Below are 24,546 nucleotides of genomic sequence, written 5' to 3'. Positions count from 1 at the left end.
GCAACCTCACATGAGTTTCCAAGGGACAGGTGCCAGTTGCAACATGGATTCATGTGAGTTTACACCATAGGTCTATTCTACCTCTTTTATACTAAGTTTCTATCCCTGTGTCATCCATGTATCAGAATGCCTTCCAGATGACACATCTGTCACATGGTGGTTGTTCTCTTTCTGTCCCTAGCGGAACAAGTGTCCTGTTTTATTTTTATTGTTGCTGTGTATTTATACCAGAAGAGACAAAACCAAAAGAATGTTCTTTGCAGTGGGAGTAGAAGTTGGTGAAGGCTTGTCATGATCTGTGGTTCCTGTAGGGATTCATTCCAGAATCTCACAGCCTCTGAGAAAGTGTGGTGTCTTCTGTCCGGATGAACTGTCCTGTTACTGGGGAAGGCTTCATTGTATTAATTGTGGTTTCCCTCCCAGAAACAGGCAATCTTCTAAATGTTCTGGGTCTAAGCCACAAACTTCTTTGAAAACAAAGGCAAAAGCTTCTATCCTGCATGAAACTTGAATAGACATCATTAGAAGGATTTTTACATGTTCACACCACCATGTGTTGTTGATAGGATGCACTGCGGAGTTCTGGTGTACTGGTTTCATAAGTGCTAAAGGCTTTGTGCCCAAAACATATCACATTTCCCAGCCCAGCCAGGAGGTGAGGAAGACATGAATAACTGAGGCCTGGTCATTGTCTGCCAGGATGGGATAGAGTTACCTCGCCAAATGGAGATTATAAAAAATGTTATTAGCAGATGTTTTTATGTGAGAGCTCAGAATCGGCAAGGAATCAAAAAATATTCCCTAGCTGTAGAATATAAATTGCATGTGTACCTTCACCACAAAAGCAGGGCTGCAAATTTCAGGAACACTGGCCCTGCTTTGTTGAAGCAGAGCATGGGCCAGCCATTTTTCATCCATGTGATGTTGGAGCCATAGCTGCTGGGTGGAGAAAAACCATACTGGTTATATGCTGTGCAAAGATTGCTGGCATTTGACACTCTGAGAACTTAGCAATTCAGGCTTGTCAGTGAAAAGTGCTAATGGGAACCTTGATCCTTTTAAGACTCAGTCTCATACCTGAAAGGTATCATACCTGGAAGGTAAGCATATCAGTGAATAAATTGGAAACAGAACCCTCTATTCTATTATGTTTCTTTCCAATCAACCATTCACTTACAGTAAAAATGAAACATACTGGCAAGGATATAGTTAGGAGTTTCTAGTTCTTACACATTTTTGGTCTGTACACACAGTTACAGAGGGACTTCCTCTTGCAATGTCATTCTTGACAGAAGCACTGAGGCATGTGTGAAGAGAAATAGAGTTCCCATATTAAATTTACATAGTAATTTTCTTGGTCATAGAATTCAAATTTACATTGAAGTCCAGAAATTGATATTAAGGGCCAGAATAACTTCCCCTAAGCCAGTTAAGCAAAAGGCCCTTAGATGTTTTTTCAGATTATTCACTGCCTCCTAACTATGAGGCAACTGTCCCAGGTTTGATGGCTGCTTCTTTATATATCCATCTGGCAGCATGTTGGGTGAATGGAGCCTCATTCATTCATGCAAGTGCCTTTCCAGACTTACCTGGATGTTTGGGGAGGCTAGGGCTTGCCAACTGGTCTCTGAGCATTATAATTACTGTTTTATGCTCCAAGGCACAGATTGGCTGGCAGACTAAAGTAATAATTATCTGAAAAGGGATGGAAGCTGAGGGAAAGGGTTTTCTGTTTGTGTAGACAATAGCATTCCAGTCCACTAAAGAAAACAAACAAATGAAAAACAAAAAAATGCTCCTTGCTTCTCATGCTCATGAGGATACAGTGAATTTATGCCCTTGCACCTCATAATGCTAAGCCAGTCACAGTTATAACAACAGATAACATTTTTCAACAGGGCGAATAGAGGAGTCCTACTGTTCTGGACTAGCCTGTCTGACAAACTGTTCATAGCACTGGAAGAAAGACTCATGAAAAACTGTCATCCCAGCCAAAACCCAGAAGAGGATTAATGATAACACAGACCTAATTCTGTGCTAAAATGGAGACTTGTCATTAAAAGTCAGCTTGTTCCCTTAGCTTCCAGGTTCATGCACCACATCAAAACAGGAAAGAATTCAGGTAATACATACAGGAATGTCTCCTACTGCTACCAATCCCCAGGTGCAAAAATACTGGAAATAGAGCCTGAAGGTGACCTCACTTTTTTTTTTTTTTTTCCAGAACATACTCCCAGAGTGTGCTGGATACCTCTCACCAGATACCAAGACATGACAAACCATTTTTGTCAGTTCCTTCAAACCTCCAGGACAGCCTTTCTGTTTCCAGGTTAGAAAGTCATGCACAGTGAAACAACCATCTGGAGGACACAAAACTGTTCAGTCAAAGATTTGGGGATGCTCACCATTGCATGTGTTCCAATGTCTTTTCCTGTGTTCCTGGGCTGTGACCTCAGAACTTGAGAATCAGAGGGCTCCTATATCCTGAGAAGGATACTCAGGTAAAATTCCTTGAACTCCTATGCCACATCTCACAACCTGCACTGGCATGCAGTAATGCTATACAGAGCACACCCATCTCCTCATGCAATAGTAACTGCAGCAGTAGTGGATCAAGGGTTGGACTTGATGATCTCTGAGGTCCCTTCCAACCCAGCCAATTCTATGATTCTATGGTTGAGTACAGAAAGCAGTGAAGCAGTCTTAGGAAGAGCATGAGCACCAGTTACCCTGCTCAGTAGTATCTGGGATGGACAATATCTGAATGCATGTCATCCCTGACTAGGTGAGCAGCTTCTGATCACTATCACTTGAGCTTTTGTGCCCAAAGTTGATTGCATTGAAGGCTGGATTGGATTGACCACCTATGAACCCTGGCAGGATCCTTGAGGCAGTGCCCTCTCCAACACATTCAGAGTCTTTTGAAATAGTGGGTGCATCAGAGATGACTGTCAGCGTTCCCACTGCCAGGTTTTGAATAGCAGATTCACCACAACGATTTCTTGCAGGATGAGAATTTTCCTCTGTGTCTTGGTTTAGCCCCAGCCAGTAACAACCACAAGGCCGCTCACTCCTCCCTCTCCACGCTGGGGAATGGTGAGGAGAAAATCCAGCTAAAACCTTGTGGGTCAAGAGAAGGACTAGGAGGGCTTCACTTCAATTATGGTCATGGGCAAAACAGACTTAACTTGTAGGAAAAAATCAACTTATCTTTAATCAAACCAAAACCAAAACAAGGCAATGAGAAAAACAAAACCCAGAGATTAAATACTTCACCATACTCCTCCCTTCTTTCTGGGTTCAAATAACTTTGTTCATGGTATCTTTACCTCCTCCTCCCCAGAAGGACAGGGGGTTAGGGAGTGTGGTTTACAGTCTGTTTCTCACAAGTGGTTTTCTGCTGCTCCTTCCTCCTCAAGCAGAGGGATTCTTCACAATCTGTCCTTACTACAAATCAGGGTCCCTCTCATTGGAGAGGGTGCTTCATGAACCCTTCCAACATGAGTTCCTCCCACAAGTTGCAGTCCCTCAGGAGCAGACTGCTCCAGTGTGGGCTGCCCACAGAGCCTGTGGACTGCTTTGGGAACAGTCGCCTCTCCTGGAGGAGGGTCCTCTATGGCTGCAGGTCATATCAGCTCCACCATGGTCTTTCACAGGCTGCAGTTCTACATCTGGCCCACCGTGATCATTCACAGGCAGCTCCACTGTGCTTCTCCATGCATTGCAGGGGACAGCTGCAGTCACATCATGGGCTGTGGGGAAACCTCTGCTCAGGCGCCTTCTCCTCCTTCTTCCTCATTGACATTGGTATCTCTGTTCCCACTGCTCTCACCTCCCCTTCTCCTCTGCCCTGCAGCTCTTACACAAGCTAGGTTCCCCTTCTTTAATATGGTAATCAGAGAGGCAAACCCATTGTTGCTGATGGGCTCGCATTACCAGAGCTGGGTCCAGATTTTGGGACTGGATTTTGGAGCCAGGGGCCCCTCACTCACTACCAAAGCAGCCACACCAACCCAACACACTCTTAACAGGGCATTTCCTGGTTCTTTTATTTTGGTATCTTGCTTGCAACCACTGTCCCTTTCTCATGATCCTTATCTGCAAGGTCATTAGGCAGCAGAGATGGGCATGGCTCCAATACCTCCCAAAGACATGATTCCCAAATGATACCTCCCATGATTCCCAAAGACATGAAGCAGAGTGTATCAAAAAACACCTCAAACTGGTTGTTGCATTTACATGAGGTTAAGGATGCCAAAAGCCATTTCTGTCACAAGCAGATGCAATGGTGTGGCCTGGTTAAAACACTTTTTGGCATAGCCATGCATCTCACAATGTAACAAAGAGACAAGAATGAGAAAGTTTTCAGTGGAGAAGACAAAGACAGAAAAGATATCTCAGTGAATCCAATGTGTGTTTAGTTGTGATCACTCTACAGCCTTTAAAATGCCTGAGAAGTTTGACAGTCAGAGGAGAGATGCTATGGATACTTCCAGAAAAATTTGATGTTTCTTCAGCTATAATATGAACTGGAGTCAGCCTCAGAACAAACTGCAGGAATGGGAACAGACTGTGAGAAGAATCAACATGTGACAAGTAAGGGGAGATTACTATAGCAAAAAATTAGCACATACAGACCAGCTACAAGAAACCTGATGAAAGATTCATAGGCTTCCTCTTGGTTTTCTTACCCATTTCCCCAAATGGGTCAGGTCTTAACTCAGACATGCTCATTATTGGTCAAAATTGTTTCTGGTCTGCCTGACAGGCTCTTGTCTCCCTGGACTCTAGTTAACCGCATGCTGGCCTCTTGTCCTGATCTGGAACTCCTCTTAATCTGTGTTTTTTATGCTCATTGTCACTATTTTATTCCTAAATCTGCACCAACCCCTATTAATGCCTTTTTTTTTTTTTTTTTTTTGGGAAACACTTTTCGTCAATGTACATTACTCTTGATCAAAAGCAAGCTACCTTTTAATTGTTTCTCTGTACATTCCTACTAGCAGTTTTTACTAGCAGCTCTTCTAGGGCTAAGATGAAAGGGATTTTGAGTGAGGGAACCTCAGTGGCCACTCCTGACTTCCTGGATAGGTTCATGTTCCATTTGGACAACAGGAAGAAAACAGAACCTTGGAAACCCCAGTGTCAAAGCGTGTGCCCAGGTCTCTGTATAGATATTGGATAGACATAGGGTGCATGCTAATATTTAAGAGACCAGGGAATGTTAGTGTGCTTGTGAGGTGAGTGAGCAGACATACACATGTGTTCTGCAAGCATCCTCCCTTCTATCAGACTATGCTGGGATAAATGCCCTTGCTCCTGAAGTCCACTAAATTTTATTTCCTTCAAACAGGCTACCTCTAAGCTATTATTATTCAGCTGAAGTTGGTTCTAGAACAAAGTGTTCAGCAGGTCTGACTGTCAGCTCACTGGTATGCTTAGACTCTAGAACACCTATAAGACAGATAACTTTCATAATGCTCCCCCACCCTCAGACATCTCATTACTTTTGCTTGTGACATGCAGTCAGATTCTCAAGATATGCTTGGCCATGTACTAACATTTCTGTTGTGCTCAGACACACAATCCAGCTTGATCCAGAGCCACAGAACCTGCTGAAATATCTAAGACATGTATCTAAGACAATATCTGATCTTGAAAGGATCAAGGGGGTAGGTTTCAGCATGCCCCTCTGAAATACTCTCTTGCTCCACTTGTACCCTAAATTTTCCTAGAATTAAATTTTCCTAGAATTTAGTTGTCACAAAGGCCACTTGACATGGAAAAGTCCACAGGCATGTAAATTCTTTAGAGCATGATGGCTGCTCCAAACTGCTGCACAGGAGCTCACGAGCTGTGGGTGTCTTTGGTTACTGCAGTGGTGATGTGGAAGTGGGGGGGCCACAGGGCTGTGGGGGGGCCTGTGAGAGGCCTGTGGGGGGCTGTGAGAGGCTGCTGGAAGCTCCCCGGATTCCAATGCCTGCCCTGCCTCTGCCCAAGGCTGAGCAGATCGAGGAAGATGGATGCACCTCTGTGAGTGACATATTCAAGAAAGGGAAAATGAAACTGCAAAAAAAAAATTGTACAAAGAGACCTACAGAGCAGAAGAGAAGAGGAGGTGAGAAAGCAATGGCAGAGAAAAGACAACAAAGCCAGTGAAGAGGAAAGGGAAAGATGCCCAACCAGAGATTTCCCTGCAGCCCGTGGTGAGATGGCAGCTGTGCCCCTGCAGCCTGTGGAAGAGTGTAGTGGAGCAGCCCCTGAAGGACCATGGTAGGGTAAATGTGGATTTGTGGCCCTTAAAGTGTCACAGGTGGGCAAACGTGGGGCAGATGTGGATCTGCATCCATAGAGGACCCTGTGCCAGAGGAGGTAACTGTTCCTGAAGCAGCTGTGACTCTGTGGGCAGCCCAGGCTGGAGCAGTCTGAGCATGAGGGACTGCACCTGATGAGAGGGACTCATATCAAAGGGGTTCATGAAGGCTCTCTCCCATGAGAGGGACCCCACATTAGAGCAGGGGAAGAATGTGAGGAGTCCTCGTCCTGAGGAGGAAAGAGCAGCAGAAACACCATGTGAGGAACTGACCCTAAAGCCCCACAGCTGAGGAGGAGGCAGGAGTGAAGTAATTCAGGCCCAGGAAGGAGGCAGAGGTATAAAGATCAGTCCATGTTTTCTCTTTCTTCTTGTAGATTAATTCAGTTTTTTCTTTTCTTGCAAGTTGAACCTGTCTGGTTTTTGCCTGTTACTGTAATTGGGGAATGAAATCCTCCCTTTGTCTCAATTAAAGAGCCTTTGGGTTGATTTTTTTCCTCCCCGTCCGACAGTGGGGGAGAGGGTGAGTGAGCAGAGCCTGGTTGGTACTGGCTTGGATTAAACCGTGACATTTTTGGCAAGCCAGGGAAAAGCCCCCAACAGAAGAAGAACATGCAGCTGTGGGAGTGAGTCCAGAGGAGGGCCACAAAGATGATCAGAGGGATGGAGCGTATCTAGTAGGAAGACAGACTGAGTGAGTTGAGGTTGTTCAGCCTGGAGAAGAAGGCTCTGGGGAGACTTGATGGTGGCCTTCCAATAGCCTGAAAGGGGCTTACAAGAAAGGTGGAGAACAACTTTTTACAAGGGCAAGTAGTGATAGAATGAGAGAGAATGCTCACAAGCTGAAAGAGCGTATATTTAGGTTCGACATTAGGAAGAAATTCTGTAGTGTGAGGCAGGTGAGACACTGTCACAGGGTGCCCAGGGGAGCTGTGGATGTTCCTTCCCTGGAAGTGTTCAAGGCCAGAGTAGATTGTCCTTGGAGCAACCTGATGTAGCAGATGTCCCTGCCAATGCAAGGGGGTCGGAAATAGATGATATTTAAGGTGTCTTCCAACACCAAACTGTTCTAGGATTGATTCTATGATTCTAAACTTAATTTAGCAGTGTGGGCACTGCTCTTAGCAAACCAGCCTTTAAAGAGCAGATGGAGCGGCATCCTGCTGCTGGCACACCCAGCTGCCTGTGAGCAGGAAAGGAGGCAGCATCCTTGCAGGGGTAACAGACCACGACCCGCAGTTTGCTTTGCGTTGCCCTCGGGGCCACGCTGGGTCCGAGAAGGCCACCGAGTTGCCGGAGGACGTTTCAATTCCCCCGTGCGCTCATGAAGCACCCCTGGGAACGGCCTCCCAGGGTTTGGGAGCCTCTGGCAGCAGTGCAGCCCTTCCTGCGGTGGCCAGAGGACTACAAGCCCCACAATGCACAGCGGCGCGCCTGGCCAATCCTAACGCACCCCCGGGCCCGGCAGGCGGGCGGGCGGCGATGCGGAGGCGGCCACATAGGGCGGGGCATCGCTCGGGCCGACTGGATGGCCGCGGCGGCCACGGCACTGGCAGTGGGAGGGGGGCTGCTGCTGGCCGCCTGGCGCTGGCTGCGGGGCTCGGCCCGCGCCGAGGCCGGGCCCGTGTCCTGGACCTCAATGCGGGGCAAGACCGTGATCATCACGGGGGCCAACAGCGGGCTCGGCCGGGCGGCGGCGGCCGAGCTGCTGCGGATGCGGGCCCGCGTCATCATGGGCTGCCGCGACCGGGCACGGGCCGAGCGGGCGGCCCGCGAGATCCGGGCCGAGGTGGGCGAGCGGGAGGAGGCCGAGGGCGGCGGCGAGCTGGTGGTCCGGGAGCTGGACCTGGCCTCTCTTCGCTCCGTCCGCGCCTTCTGCCACCGCGTCCTCCAGGTACGGGCCGGGACGGCTGCGGGGCGCGGCGCTGGGCCCACCGGGGCCCATCGGGCCTGTTGGGGACACCGACAGGGACAGGGCAGCGTTAGGCTGCGGCAGAGGCTCCGGGCTCCCAGTGAGAGGACGCGGGATGGATGAGCTGGATGCCGACGGCGCGGTGCTGGCGGCCTCCGCTGGGATCCGTGTTCCCAGGGCCTCTTCTCCCGCCGAGAGGCCGGAGCGGGAGCGGGAGCAGGGCGGGTTGCTGAGCCCACCGCAGGGTTTGGAAGGAGGGTGTAAGTCAGCTGCCAATTGGCGCCGGAAAGCGTGAAGTTCACGCTGGTTTGGGGTATTCTGATCCCTTTCTGTCCCGAGAAGGAAGCACTTGTTTCTGTATGAGAGAAATTACTGGTCTTCCTTTCTCTCTTTACTCATTAACCTGCCTGTATTGCTCTAAGTGGGTGTCAGAGCTCAGCCTTGTCTCCAGAGAAATAAGCGTTCAAATGAGTGCACTGCTCACAGCTCCAGCCATCCTTCTGCGTCCTTCCCACGCGGGACCCCTCCCACGTTCTGCATCTTTTGGCCAATACTAACTGAGTTTAGTAAGTAGGTGGGCTTTTTAAATATATAAAGTTTCTGCAAATTTCTTGGAAATCTGAGTTTTAGGAGAACAGGGTCATCCCACTGATGGTCCTGACAGGAGTGCTGCTAGGTGATTTCAGCAGTGTTTGGCTGCAGAGAGCAGGGAAGGCACCGTTGGAGATGTTATTCCAGTCCCATGGAAAGTGTCAGTTGGTGCTCCCATCTCACCACAAATAGTTACTCAAGCCATGAGACACAAAAGTCCTGGAAAGCCAGGCTTGAGAAGTTATGCTGCTGTTCCAAGACCTTCTTGTTAGGAGCTTGAAAGATGCTCAGACACTGTTGTGAGGGGGGAGAAACAGGGACTTCGTTGCACTGATTTTCAAATAGCTTTTCTAAAATTCTAATATCTGGGAAAAGTCAGGTTTTAAGTTCTCTAGTGGGGCTCTGCAGTTACGTATGTTCATACCAATATAGTGATAAGGTCTAATCTTGCATCAGCGTTCTGGGGAGATGTGTATATAGAAAATGATATGCTGAATAAACACCAGAAAAGAAATATACTGCCCAACTTTAAAAAATTATATTCTTTATAGGACAGAATGTCCCCAATGTGTGAATTGATTAGTCTCTATTAGTAAAGCCAGAAGAAATGACTTTATGAGAGAAATAGATGAAGAGCATGTGTCTGCAGAGTGCAGCTGATATCTGTGTTCCTTCATTTTCAAAATCATTCCACAAGCAGATGGATGACTGGAGATGGGAGTTCAAGTCGAACTTTTTAAGTGCTTTCAATCCACATTCGTATTATCTTCTGTAACTTGTGAATTCTTTATGTAGCCATTTTTTTGGCCTTTTTCTTTCCTGTGTTTTTTGTTTTATATGAAGAAGTCTTAAATACCAGCAGGATGGGGAAACAGTGCACTCAAATAGGGTTCTGGAAGTGTTAAGTCTTATGAAACAAATCCCCTAGTCAGATGCTAGAGAAGTTTTCTGAAGCAATGTTTTTCTTGAAAAAAGAAATACCACTTCAGAGAGCAGATCTGCAGTCAGTATTTCTCCAGTCCTGTCCCTATTTAGTGGTAGGAGCCATTATGTCCCTTTGGGTGAAAAGGGGAAGTGAGTTTGATGCTCTTAGGATCATGCTTCAGGGATTCAAACTCCATGAAGCACTGAGAAGCCTCAAGTCCTGCGGGAATCAGTCTGAGACAGAAGTACTTAATGGTTTGTGTGGTTGGATGCCAGCACCATTAACTGAATACTAATTGCAGATTTGGGTTTTGCTCTTTGTATCGTTGCTGCTAATGGCAGTCAAATAAAAGGCAAATGGTAGAAAATACTTTTTGAGGTTGTCTATTTTTATAATCAAAATTATCCAGAAATATCTCAGCTTGCCTTCCAGTCCCTGCATTGAGTTTAAAGAATTAACAGCATAAATTTGCTGTAATATTTTAAGTCTTTTGTCAGGAGTGGGTGAAAATGTCAGATTCAGAGCTTATTTAGGCAGTTTGCTTCCATCTGTATTTTTTGAAAAGGGCAAATTGGAGAGCTCTTGATTTTTGAGTGGTTACTGGAGCATGAAGTGCATGATGTACTGTATATATATTTAAATTTTCCATGCCACTCTCTTAATTGCTTATGTTCCCTGATTCTGTAGAGTAGCATACCCTCTTGAGTCTTGCTTCCTATTGATCTGAACTAGAATACTGATCCATCAAGTAGCATGTCATAAATATTTCAAGCCTCAGTCCCATATACACACCATAGTTCCTAAGTGAATTTACTAGATTTAAGTTTTTGTATGGAATCAGCTCAGTTTAGGATCACAAATGTTACTTTTCTGTGATGAGTTCTCCATCGTTCTCACTGAGCAGCACAATCATGTAGTGATTCCAAAATAAGACAGTGTTTAAAATGAGAACACTGTTTTGCAAGTTTTTTTATGCCACCACCCAAATGAGATGATGGGTCTGAAGTGTAATGGCTTTTCTTCAGCTTTGAGGTTAGTTCTGTGCACTAACAGTTTTGGTTTCCTATTTGCATGTCTCACAAAGTAGATCACTCACTTAGGCCTGCCGTAAATTCATACGTCTACTTTTTATAAGAAAACAAAATGGATCAGAAAGGTAAATTGTCACTGAATTACTCTAGAAAAAGCTGCTTCTGGAGAGGCAGATGATTGTGTTCTCTGCCTGTATTAAAACTAGACACAGGTTCTCATGCCCCTGCATTCTACTGAGACAAAATACTCAGTGTAGTGGTAGTTCAGCTTTTTTTTCCCCAGCAATGCTTAAAGAGAATATGAGGAAGTTACAGATAGGAAAACTAGCAATGAAGCTGAGAGCATGAGGAGGTTACAGTTCAAAAAATTGAATTGAAAGTATTTCTTCCTAACAGTGGCCAATGAGAAATATTAAGCGTAATATGTTTTGCATGGCACTTATAAAACTCAATGATTTTTTTCTTTCCTATTTAAAGGAAGAGCCAAGGCTGGATGTTCTGATAAATAATGCAGGGATATTCCAGTGTCCGTACATGAAGACAGAGGATGGTTTTGAAATGCAATTTGGTGTAAACCACTTGGGTCACTTCTTGCTCACCAACCTTCTTCTGGGCCTCCTCAAAAATTCTGCTCCGAGCAGGATTGTGGTAGTATCCTCAAAGCTTTACAAATATGGCGAGATCAACTTTGAAGACTTGAACAGTGAAATAAGTTACAATAAAAGCTTTTGTTACAGTCGGAGTAAACTGGCAAACATATTATTTGCAAGGGAGTTGGCCCGTCGGTTGGAAGGGACGGGAGTCACCGTCAATTCGCTCCATCCTGGGATTGTCAGAACAAATCTAGGCAGATACGTGAATATTCCTTTTATGGCAAAACCTCTGTTCAACTTGGTGTCATGGGCTTTCTTCAAAACACCTCTGGAAGGAGCCCAGACTTCTATTTATTTGGCCTCTTCTCCTGAAGTCGAAGGTGTGTCGGGAAAGTATTTTGGGGACTGCAAAGAGGAGGAACTCCTGCCCAAAGCCATGGATGACTTGGTTGCGAGAAAGTTGTGGGATATTAGTGAAGTGATGGTTGGGTTATTGAAATAAGTGCCAGGGGCTGTCTGCTCAAAGAATGCAGGTAGCTGCAACAAATACTTGCTGTGATGTAATTCTCACTGTAAGTGCTGTGGGAATATGGATTGCTTTGCTCAGTAAGTATTAACTAAAGGAGTGATTTTATGCTGAAACTGTTTTAAAATAAAGGACAATCTTTACTTGATAGGCACAGGCATTCAGAAAAAGTCTGATACAAGAGTTTGAGGGTGTGAATATATTTGCTGCTGAAATCTGTTTGGAAACTCATGTTTTGCAAATAAAAATAAAACTGTGTTTTGCGATATATGTGCATGTTTGTCATGTTCCACTACTTGTAGTTGAGCTGGACAATGCAGGGTAGTGATGGTGAAATACCTCTGTGGAAAGTTTTTTTAAAATCAATCCTGATAATTATAGGATTGTTTTCTTTTTTTGAGCCATACAATGAAAAATGGAATAAACAGGTTTATGTGTATTTTAGATTGGAATCATTTTAGGCCTCTGAGTGCCATCGGAAGATGTGTTTTCAGCCTCATGGTTTAGTGAACAAAACTTGAGCCATATGCAGTTTAGCTGCAAAGCACAAATCAACTTTTTTAGTGATGTGGCTACTATTCAATGAGTATATATATACACTTGGCTGTGAAAGCTGTGTTTTTATTTCCCTGTGTGCTGAACTTGCCATTTTTTGACATGCAGACAGCTTGGTTTTCACAAAAAATGAAGTTGAAAGATGTATTATGGTTTTGATAGGGCTTTGCATGTCACAAATTGTGTGCATATAAAGCTCCGAAGACCTGACCCAGATTAGACCAAATAAAGTATGGTTTTCAGTGGGTGTTTGGCTTGACTGATGGCACTTTAACTCGGTAATGAGATTAGATAAGTTTGTCTAATATATCTTACTGAATATTCTTTAATAAATATATATATATAAAAAAACAGACTTGGTATTCATTCTTTCACTGTGGAAGATACGTAAGAAACTAGCAGACTTGACACAGTAACCTTGTTTCACAGAGGGAAATTCACCTGTATTAGTTTAGGGAACCTAAATTTGGTAGAAATAAAAGGAGTTCCAAGGAAGTATATGGGTACTGCGTAGAGCTGTACTGATTTATTCTTTTTTAATTCATATAACTTAAAAGTTTAATCTGATAATTTATGAGTTCTTGTTTTGCTGTACATTAATAAAGGGTTCTAGCATTTCTAGCATCATCCATCTAGTCAAGATATATAAAGATGGAAGAATTGGTGATCTGTTATAATAAATACCACTCAAGTATCAATAATAAATTATGTATTCAGTAGATCCATATTCCCTACTTATAAATAGCACTTCAGATAGCAATGAAAGATTTTTTTCTCTGGTTGTTTACTCAAACTCAGCATATTTTAATTTTTGCACAGTGGAGAGGACCTACTGTTCACCAGCAAGATCATCCCCTAGGCCAGTGACCTGGGTGGGGGTAGAAGGTGGCATTCCAGAAGATCACAAGGCAGGATAGGGAATGGAGCAGGTTTTTAAGACTGTAATATGTTGAGCTTTGCACTGCTCACTGTAAGGCAAGGTGTGGAGATGGGTGTGGTGTCAAAGCATACTCTGAGCAAAGTTCTCTTAAGTAATTGCTGGGGGAGGTGTGTAACATACATGGGCTACTTCTGCTTAGCTCTTCAGTGTTGCATCTCACATTTTCATCCTAAATACTTGTTAATAGCTGCACACAACACCTTTAAACAGCTAGCTAAAGAATTAGAAGTTCATTAATACAAACTTCTCTGTAGAGAGATACAGAGAAGCTGAGCCAAACTTGGGCATGTGTTTTCAGTACTACTGTAACAATACTGTAGGAGCACTACTGTATTGTTTGACTGCTGAAACAGGTGTGTACCTCTTGCAAAGTAAGCCTTGGATGCAAAGGTAGAGAACAGAGCAGATGGCTAGTCTGAAAATACTGAAAGAACTGCACTGAAACTCTGAAGAGCAGAGGGATATGTAATTTTTCAGACTGAATGACCAACCTAGCATGTACACTTGCCTTCAAAACAGCAAAGGTGGATTTGTACTGAAATAAGAGGGGGAATAAGAAGCATTAGTTGTATAGATGGCTGTGTAACATGTAATGCATCTAGAAGCTGAAGACCTCATAGGTCTAGAGATCTTCCTAAATATTAGTGCAAAAAAGGCCCTTATTTCAACAAACTAATGCTGACTCTAGGTTAGAACTAAGCATTTTGGCTGAAGTATCTGCTCTGCTATCTCCACTTTACAGGTTCTTAGTAAGCTCAGATATATAATTTTAGGATTGTCTGAATGTCCCTGGTAAAGGATGAGCCAATAGGAGTTCAGCATCCTCACACTTCACCCCAGTATTACAGTGTCCCCAGAAAGATGTGGCAACCTCTGTATGTTACTATTGCATAAACAATTTATATAAAGAGTGTGAAGCCGAAACCAAGACTCATTCCAGATGACCCTCTCCACCATCGTGGCCATATGAACAGCATCACCCCCAAATTAAACTTATTTCTTATGAAAAAATAAACTTCTTAAAAATAAGATGTGAATGAGGCAAACAGCGGCCAGGGAGAGCATGTACAGCCCATGGGAAACCATCAGGTACAGACACTGCTCACATTTCTAGCAAGTATGTTATAGACATGTAAGGAAGCCACAGCTGAGATTAAGAATTTGTTGAGGTTGGTGATACAAATGAATGTTATGAAGCAACTCCTTCCAAAGCCAAAATGTACCTTCAGCTGTCTTATATAAAATGTTAAGAGCATTTGATTTTGGGTCCACCAGCAGTTCTGGGCCAGAGCTCCGTGCCTGTACTCTGGTTATTTGAAAAGTGAACGTAGCCCCTGCCTTTTTGCTTTCCACAGAGGTGATGCCTCTGCCCTGCCATAGCTGAGAGATGGAGGATGCCACAGCAGCAAGTAACTTCTGACTGCAAACTTTCCCTGCTGGAACTTGAAATCCATCTCAGCAATGAGTGGAAATGCCTCCAAGGGGTCCCACTTCTCACTAACTGCATTTTGTATGGACACACCATTGCAAGCTAGCTGTACTCTAAAAGACTTCTATTAAAATTCGGGTACAAGTGTGTGTGTGTGCTGACACGTGTGCAGGTGCATTTTAATCCCATATTTTGAAAAGAAAGGAAGAGGTGTCAGTGATTTACTGAGGGACAGAGGGGAGAGAGCTGGCTGTTAGCACAGTGTCACCTGCCACCTGCATTGCATTGCTCCATGATGAGACAGGGCTTGGGGGAAGATCTGCTGGGATTAAGCTCAGTGTTGTGCTTGGTTACTTAGTGTTGCATTCAGGCAAACATACCCACTCCCTGCTTTTGCAGCTGGAGAAAACACAGGCATGGCCAAGGGCAAGGAAACATCATGTGATGTTCGAGAGAAATGGGCTCCAAGTGTCTTAAGGGGAACAATTTTTAGCTGCTTCAGCGTCTTTGCCATTGATGCTTTTGGAAGTGCCAAACCAGTTTCCTTCATAAGTAAACCAAGAGTTTAAGAAATAATTTCCTTTTTAGAAATGTTTTTCATTTGATTCTCAATCCCAGGCTATAGCTGTAAGCTACTCCTTCTCGCACAATAGTAGCTCTTATATCTGAGCTTTATGCAAGTGAACTAAATTGCAGTTGCATGTATTTATTTTATACACCACATCTGTTTAAGTCAAGGGAGACTTATGTACATTTTAAAAAAAATATTCTGAATCTGTCACCAATTTACCTTCCTTACTTTGCCACAAGGGCCAATATCTATCCCCGGGCAAGGGGACAACACTGCGCTTTCAGTTACTACAGTCAACACAGCAGGTAAGCTTATAAACCCAGCAGGGGTTCTCTAGTAAAAATTCTCCATCTTAATGAGATAAATGATCAGTTTTTCCATGATGCAATAAAAACAGAAGTATTTCAACTCTGCTTTCTTTCTTCAGTGGTTGCCTGGTTTGCCTAGGCTTCCTAGTAAGTGAATGCTTCACAAGCTTCAAAGCCTGAGCCCTATGAATGTGCAGTGTGATAATGCTTTTGCTGAAAAATGTGGGTAATTCCCACTTCAAGCACTCTTAATTTCTTTCCACCTAAGGCTATAAAGAAAATAAATAACTTGCAAGAGTCATACAAATAATTTTAAAATGGGAGGCCTGTTCCCTTTTTCACATAACTTTTTCCAAACTAATCACTTAGAGGGTAATTAACTTGCAAGACGATCCAGGAGGCCTCCGCAGCTGAATTACTACTTTTGATCCGTCCCAGAATGGTGCTGCTATTTCTCATAACAGAAAATGACGACCTCCCTCTAGACTTTTTACTTACCATTTTAGCTACCACTAGCAGCCTCACACCTGTCGTAACTGGATTCGGATCAGAGAAGTTAATTTGAATATTTAATTGATTCCAAATGTCCCATATAACATGAGGAAAAAGAGTGTTTTCCTAATTGCTTTTTTGGGGGGAGGCTGGCACACTGACCACCTAACAAAGTTGATAGCCCTTTCTTTCCACCTTTTAAGAATGATCACTTCTTTTCAGGTGATGTAAAGGAAACTTAATTAATCTGGATAGAAAAAGAATCAATAGCTTATTTGCCATGAAAGCCTCAGGAGTGTGTCACATGCCTGAAATCTTTAACAATCATTTCAGCAAGGTACTGAATATTTCTTGCCATCTGCTTCATGGCCAAAGCAAGCAGTCTGAATTCCTTATCCCACTGAAAGCACTGAGAGTCAGAACCTAAATATTTGTGCTGATTTGGATTTCTTGGCTTTGGGTTTGGTCAGCAGAACCCTTACAGTCAGTTAGATGATGATTCTTTCAAGCTTGATGAATAAAGCTTTATGTATGTCTGTGCATGTGTGGCATTTTTCAAAAAATACTTCCCAAATTAAGGGTGGGGCAGTGGTGCTAGGTATATGTTGAATAACTTGCAACATTCTCCAAAAATGTGTGTGGCTTTCCCCCCCAAAAAATAATGTCTGCCCATCTCTGTAGTTCTTGAGATGCTTCTCAGTTTGCCACCCGGACTGCAGTTTGGTGATGAGTGATGCTATTTCAGTTTTTCTAAATCCTTTTCAACCTTCTCCAACTTTCTCCCTGGTCAGTGTCCCAGGCCCCTCCTAAGTCACTGCATAACCACTCTCCAAATCCCATCAGCTCCCAAGAAAAAGCAGTGTCAGGATCTTTCTAGATGCTTCAAGAAAGGGGTCACAGACAGCATAGCAACTGCAGAAAGAGAGGTGACACATTTCAAGGCCTGGAACCTCCATGCACTGCAACAAGTAGGTTTGGTGTCATATTATGTACTCATTCATGGAATCACAGAGTTACCTGAGTTGGAAAAGACCTTCAAGATGATCAGTTCCTACCATTAACTTAACACTACCAAATCCACCATTAAACCATGTCCCTAAGCATCCCATCTGCATGTCTTTTAGGCAGGACCCCCTTCTCTGATGCACATGGATAGGTATTTTAGGCTTCAGCCTTCCCTGCAGATGTAACCCATGGGTAAAAAAGAACAGATTGAAAAGTGCTTTGGAACAACTCATTTGCTATTCTGAAGGGCTGGGATCCTACAGGTCCATTTGAAGTCACTGTTAGTTCCAGCTGCTTGAGATTTCACCCAGCTTTGAAAATACCTGAGAGGAAGAAGGAGGAAGAGACCAAAGCATCACCTTCCTTATCTTCAGTCTGCCCTCTTGCAAATAAATCTTCAGAGGTTTAAATGTGACTCAGATTAATCTCCACAGGTACTGGAAAGCAATGTAAGTCTGCTTTATAGAGGTATTTTTCCATAAACTTTTGCTCTTAGTAGTGACCTTAAAAAAAAAAAGTAATTTCACATCTTATATATTAGTCAGATGATGTTATGAGCTAATTGTATATCAGGAGCTCATCTAAAAATGGGGTTCTGGAACAGTAGAACAGAATAAGAGATAATGAGCTGTCATGCAACCTGAACACTCAAAAAGGAATGATTAAAGGAGTAATTAAAAATCTTTGATTACTGTTGTTTTGTTTCTGTTATGGTGGGCTTTTATTGTTTAATTCTTGGTAGTTGCAATTTTTTTTTCTCAGGAAAAAATGTTAAAACTGCAGAGAACATGAAAACAGCCATGTTTCAACAAAGTGACACAGTTCTTCACTGTGGAAAACCCATAAAATGACAGGAAATGGCTTAATGTGGTAGGTGTTCATTTTTAAGGGTTCTGTTGACAGAAGTTGACGAGTGAAAATATTGTATTTCATTTTTGCCTTTTGTTCAGTAAATAGCATGGAATTTTGATGCTGCCTAGAGGGACAGCTTTGTTCTGTGGTGGTCTAAACTGGCATTTTTCATTATTACAACCAATCAGAGTAGGTTGGGGGTGTTTTGAGGGGTTTGTGTTGGTTTCGCTGGTGTTTTTCTTAAGGAAAAAAACCTAAAGTCAAGGAGAAGACCAAGAAAAAGCACCACAAAGTTTATCTTTTACTCATCTGGAAGAGTTTATTTTAAACACAGAACATTGTTTGCTGCTGTGGAAATGAAAGTGAGAGAGTTGCAGCTTTCTTCCAATGCCATCTGGCAGATGATTTACTTGCGTATGGTATTCACTAATCCAAATAACCCTGTGTGTGGTAGCATTGTCTCTTTAATGATCATGCAGCTGAGTTGGCTGAACCTTAGATGGCTCACACAGGGCTATCAACAGCACAGTACAATAGGCTGTTTAAAATTAGAACAGCATTAAGGAAAGGGATATGCCAAAGTCGTCCTCCCTTTACCTTTATTAAGCATTTTCTTCACTCAGACTGAGCTTGATATTTCCTTTTCTTTCTTTTCAGGGTTTTATTAACTCCAGAGGCTTTAGCCCTTTGAATTCAACACTTTCATGTAGCCTCAATGTTCAGGTGCGACCAGAGCTTTAGGAATCCATCCTTAGACTGGTATTCTTGTACTGATGATAACTGTTTGCTCATTTAAGGGCCCTTCCTGACCTCATCAAACTTGTATTCCTGCTGGGAAGTTAGGTTGTTCAGCAGGACAGATGTATGCTGTAACCAGTAGCATAGGGGATTTGGGGTGATTTTTCCACAGTGCTTAAATCTGTGTGCCTAATAGGTCTCTATCTGTGGCTTTACATTCCACTCTGAGGTCAAAGGACCTAAAATTTAAGTGCTGACTCTGCTTTATTTTAGTTACTTCTGTTTTTTAATTGGATCTGACCTAAAAAAATTAATGTTTCAGTTCAATTTGCAATCATCCTTTTTGGAATCTGCCTTTTTGATTTTAAGAACAATTTAACAATTTTGGAAGTGCTGATTTTCTATAACAAAACCACTATAATTCACATCTTATTGTAATAGCTACCCTCTTGATAATTTTATAGCAGAGACAGGGAAGGAATTGAAAGCTCAGCTCTTTTACTGACACCTTGAATTCACCAGCTGCATCTGCACCTCTGAGCATTTAGTGCCAGGATCTGGCTCGTGGACCACAGGCTGAATTGGACAGTGGGACAATGCTGATGTTACCATACTCTGTGTTCCCCCAGAAGATGCATGAGTCCATTCAAACTGCTTGCTGGGTTTGCCCTTGGCCCATGCTGACTCCTGAATGATGCAAAGAGTTCTTTCAAAAAGCACTAGTTGGCCAGAGAGAAAGCTGTGCCAAGAACAGCCCTAACTATTAAACAGTGCAGATGACTGAATTTCAGTGCCTGGGCTGGCACCCTGTCACTCCTTAACTGAGTGGAATAAGCATAGCCAAAAAATGCCCCCTTCCTTCCTCAAGTATTAACAGAATAGATGTGATTTTTCAGTTTACTTCCATGACATTCAGAGACCATTCTAGCAAACTGAAGCATATTTTCTCTTACTTATTTTATAGCACTAAAATTCTGCTGACTTTGCTGCAATTTCTATTGACTGACCCTGTAAACACATGAAGAACTGGAATTGTTATTAATATCACCACGTCATCATGCTTTATTCATTTTCAGTTTTATAACTATACTCTGATCTCTTGGAATCATATCCATTAACGTAGCACTGGCCTATGGAAATCTTATTTTATCAAAATGTGTTATTTTTGGACTGGATTTCACAGTTACACAGTTGCACTTTATAGATCCATAGATTTTTCTAAAGCCAGAAAAGGCCCTTAGACTATTTAGTCGGACTTTCTGAATGACACCAGGCATTTAATTTAACCTAGTTAGCCTTAGGTCAAGTCCAGCAATTTGTGTTTGGCTAAAACTTATCTTCTAGAAAGACATCCAGTTGGGATCTGAAGCCATCAGTTGGAGAATTCATCACTTCCTTTGGCAATTCAGTCCAATGGTTATCACCCTCATTCTTAAAAATGTGTGTTTTGATTCTTGCCTGAATTTGTCTGGCTTTCACTTCCAGCTATCACCTCTCATTATGCCTTTTTTTTTGTGAGACGAGAGTGCTGCTGTTACTGCTCAGTATTTTCTCTCTGTAGTGATACTCACACGTTGTAATCACTGAAATCATTGCTAGAAGTTTTTGTTAAACTCAGCAGACTGAAGCCCTGTAATCTCTTACTGCAAGGCCATTTTCCAAGGTTTCCGATAATTCTGTAGCTCTCCTCCACGTCTTATCCAATTTTTTACCTCTTTTGTAAAATAAGGAAACAAGAACTGGATGTAGTACTCCAGCATGTGTCCATTTATAGGCAATCCTATTATGCTTTCCCCATGTTTCTCCAAGGCAATCACTGATTTGAATGGGCTGCTCCCTGGCGATGGGGACAACTGGAATATCACAGTCTGTATATGAATACTTGAGCACTCTTTATCTTCCATGAGATGGTGTCTGCATCCAAGCCAATATTATAGGAATGCTTCCTTTCAATTACTGACACTTCAGATGTGTTTGGGAATTATCTGGGAAAATTCTGGCAGCAGCTGAAATTATGCCAGAGACAAAAATAATGCCTCATGATACAGATGTTTAAGGACTAATGTCTGAGAACATTTTCTGACCCTTTTTAATTAATAATAATAATAATAATTTTAATAAATAATTAGTAGTGTAATCTAAGATTTTCCAGCTATTCTCAAAGCATCATTGATACTTTTAGCTTCAGTGAAAGCATTAAAAAAACCCCAAACCTTTTGTTTTATTTGCTTTAAGAACCCAGGAGTCAGATATGTGGGGCTCAACTGGTCAGCTCAGTAAAGTAAAGACAAATTAGAGAAAGCATCTCCTGATTTTTTTTAACTCATTTCTCTTTGATGTCTGTTTTTTAACAGATTCTATGTCATATGATTTCTCTGTTCCCACTTGCCTCTGATGATGAAGGGTACTTGGACCCATTAAGAGCCCAAGTCTAACTTTTCATGACAAGGCTTAGGTGAAATGATTCCTCCTGGGCTTCTCTTTTCTGCAAGAACTACTCCTATGGGCCTGATTCCTATCTGTGGCACTCACACATCTAAATCACAGGAGTATATGTTTTATATATTTGCATAGATAGGATAAACAGATTTTAAATTACTTTCTTGACACTGGAAGTGCCACCAGGTTCAGCTGTAGGCTGAGCTGTGATCTGTGGTAGTTTCAGACTGATTCTTGCTTTGTTCAGCTGTCCTTGCTACAGGACAATAAGTCTTCAAGAAGAGAGAAGTGATAGCAGGTGTACTTACTGTTACAGTGACCTGAGCTACATTTACCAGCAAACATGAATAGGAGCCTTGAATTTCTTCTCACTTGTAAACCAATGTGTAAACAGGGAATGTGTAAATTGCTATTCTTACCTCAAAAAGCACCTGTGTTCAGGGATAATTTGAAATAATAGCTGATTTGGCATGAGCCAGAGCGAAGCCTGCTGCAGGCATGCAGTGGGGATTCGTTATTGCTTTCATTAGATTTTATTATCATCACCTTCAGTGACACATACAGAGTTTCTTTCATCACCATGGAAGGGGTTAAACACTGCAGCAGCAGCAGCCTAATATTGCTCAGCACCTGCCCATCTGGCAAGCTTTTGTTCTCTACAGTTCGTTCTGCCACCCTGGATTTTACATTGGCACTTTTGCTGCTGATCAAAGTGCTGAGATTACTTAAAACAAGGACTTCCTGGGCAAATACATTGGGCAAATACATCACCATTGGTCTAGTTCGGCTCTACAGGGCCCTGGCAATAAAAGGCCTCTGGGTAGGCTGGGCAAGCAGAAAGAAGGGTGCATGCAGACATTTATGATGCTGCTCTGTTATTTTTAATGCACCGTACATTCAGCGTTTGCTTCCCTTTCTAGTGGGAGATCATTTAGATGTTTCTTTGAAGACTAATTTAAGAATGTTGGCAAAAGCCAGTTGGTGTAACATGTGCAATTTATTATGTTAACAGTGCCTGATGAAACAACAAATATGAATAATCCTGCTGAGCACAGAGAAAACAAATGCACTCTTTTTATGCTGTAGCTTGATCTGATCTTGGTAGACTACAGTTAATGTATTTTGAAACAAAATATGCATGGCAAACTCTTCATAAGACTCTAATAAAAGTCTTTCTCTGTCTCATTTTTAGTTTTTCCTCTCTCTGTCTTCCCTTTGTTTTGTTCAAATAAAAAAAGAAATAGAAAACATGTATTTTACTATCTGTAAAAAAACCCCAAACCCAAAATTCTCCTCAGCTGCTGTTGTTAAAATGCTAAACTCCATTCCAGGAGGTTCCTGTTCATCCTCGGCACAATAAATTATACAGCACAGAAAGGAGCCCAAAATCTAGTGCAATTCACAGATAAATTAATAAACTCTGCTTTCTTTTTTGGTAGGGAAATTGAGCAAGTTGGAGCTTCATTGCCTGAAGATGATTGAAATAGCATGAAGCAGGACACAGTCAATAGTCAGGCAGTTAATACAGTGAGAAACCCATTAACATTGTTGACTCAGTAATTTATTTGCTCTGCTATTGATTTGATCTCTGCCAAGAGAGAGATGAGGGCTTGGTCACAGCTTTACTGAATGTGTTGTAAAGTCTTGTACAGAATGATTGAAGGAAAATTATAATGGGCAGGTCATAGTTGGGGTGGCTTGGAAAAAGCCTGGGAATTTGTAACTGTAAAAGTCAGACTCTTCCTCTTTGGTCCTCAAGCTCTCCAAATGGTGTCTGACTGACTCCAGTGGGATGGGTACTCCATGGACAGACCCTGTGTGGGATTGCACTGGGCAGGACACAGCACAGCTTTAGAGCATTGTGGATTCACTTCCATCTGCCTTAGAGAAATACTTTCTCAAGTCTCAGACTCTCTGCTTACAACTTTCCACTGCTCATTGGGGGAGATTCAGAAGTGTCAGTGCCACTGTTTTCCCTTTTATTTGTTTGTTTGTTCCTAATTCTGTTAGGCTTTTAAAAGCCTCCTTTCTGACTGCTGACTACCAACAGGGTATCTGTGCCATTGCACTGGAGGAATTCAGCAAATGAACCCATATGTAAATGAATGCCATTAACCATCAAATTAACTTCCTCAGCAGTGGGGAATACCATACTTCATTAAAGTTCTACCCTTATTGTCAATTTGCATCTAATTTACAATTTTAGTTTAGGAAAGTTTATCCCTGGTTTTTGTTAGCTAGATTAACTTTAAACACGGTACTTACATTATGTTTTTTGGATCTTTCAGCAAGTCAAAGTGTCTGCCAGTTCTCTGGAAATGAGCAAATTGACTGTTTCTTATGAAACATGCTGTTTGCATGAAATTTGCACTGTGGCACGGCCATGTGTTTGTACATATGCTTCCAGGATGGATCTGCTCTCTGTTCATAAATTACAAAATTGCTTTTCATTCCTCCCCGTGAATTCATCCTGAGTGTGATGTTCATTCAGGACCCAGTGAGATTTCAAGGAAGAAATTAAATAATTTTATATTTACTTGCCACGACTGCTGAACTCTTTGATAATGACAATCAGCCTCTCAAGGTAAGCAGCAGAAAAAGCCACCCTGTAGAGTTTCCCATGGGCTGGTTTTTTTTTTACCATTTGTCTTGTGCAAAAAAAAAGTTTTTAGTTTTCACTGGTAAAAAATTTGGGTCTTCTGTTACCTAAAATGTTTGATAAATTAAAGGATAAGCAATGAAATGAGGGTCTGAGCAATAACTGGAGGTCTTCAAAGTAAAGGATGCTAATCAGAATGCTTAAAATTGTGTTGCTGTCAAACACAGAACAAATTAATATTTTGAATAAAAGAAGGTTTTTTTAAAAAAACTTCTTCTTAAACAAATATATTTACTTATTTTCCAATAAAATGTCCCATTTCTGATATTTTTGAAATTTAGAAAGAGTAGGCAAAAAGAGTATGTTCAGAACTTTATTTTACATTTTTAAAGGCAGGAAGAAATTGAAAATGTAGTTCCAGGTAGGCCTTGAAGGGTTAATTATGCACTTTGTATAAAATAAATTGGCAAACTGAAATATATTTGGCAGAGGCCAAATACCACTGGTGCCTTCACATCTTAGAAGACTTTGCACTATTTGCAAGCTGGTGTCTGGACTACTGCAGTGAAATACCCCTTTTTGACTGAATTAACTGTGTGTACCTTGGCCTATTCTCACCTTTAGATATGCAACCTACAGCTTTGGTAATTCTGTTAAACAAGATGGGAAAAAATCCTATCTAGAGATTCAGGACAGCAACCTCTTTCAGCAGGGCACTGACACATCT

General features: G+C 42.3%; 1 protein-coding gene across 1 annotated transcript; it reads left to right on the top strand.

Annotated features, from left to right (window-relative positions):
- The first annotated feature begins 7,841 nt into the window (after positions 1-7,841).
- RDH14 (retinol dehydrogenase 14) lies at positions 7,842-12,784 on the top strand. The gene is made up of 2 exons (XM_030447981.1): positions 7,842-8,207; positions 11,250-12,784. The coding sequence occupies exons 1-2, from the start codon at positions 7,842-7,844 to the stop codon at positions 11,865-11,867; spliced, it is 984 nt and encodes a 327-aa protein (XP_030303841.1). The 3' UTR covers positions 11,868-12,784.
- The last annotated feature ends 11,762 nt before the right edge of the window (positions 12,785-24,546 follow it).

Source organism: Calypte anna, chromosome 3 (genome assembly GCF_003957555.1).
Source record: "Calypte anna isolate BGI_N300 chromosome 3, bCalAnn1_v1.p, whole genome shotgun sequence".
Taxonomy (NCBI): Eukaryota; Metazoa; Chordata; class Aves; order Apodiformes; family Trochilidae; genus Calypte; species Calypte anna.
Note: the sequence above shows the minus strand (reverse complement) of the source record. Positions and strands in the feature narration are given on the sequence as shown.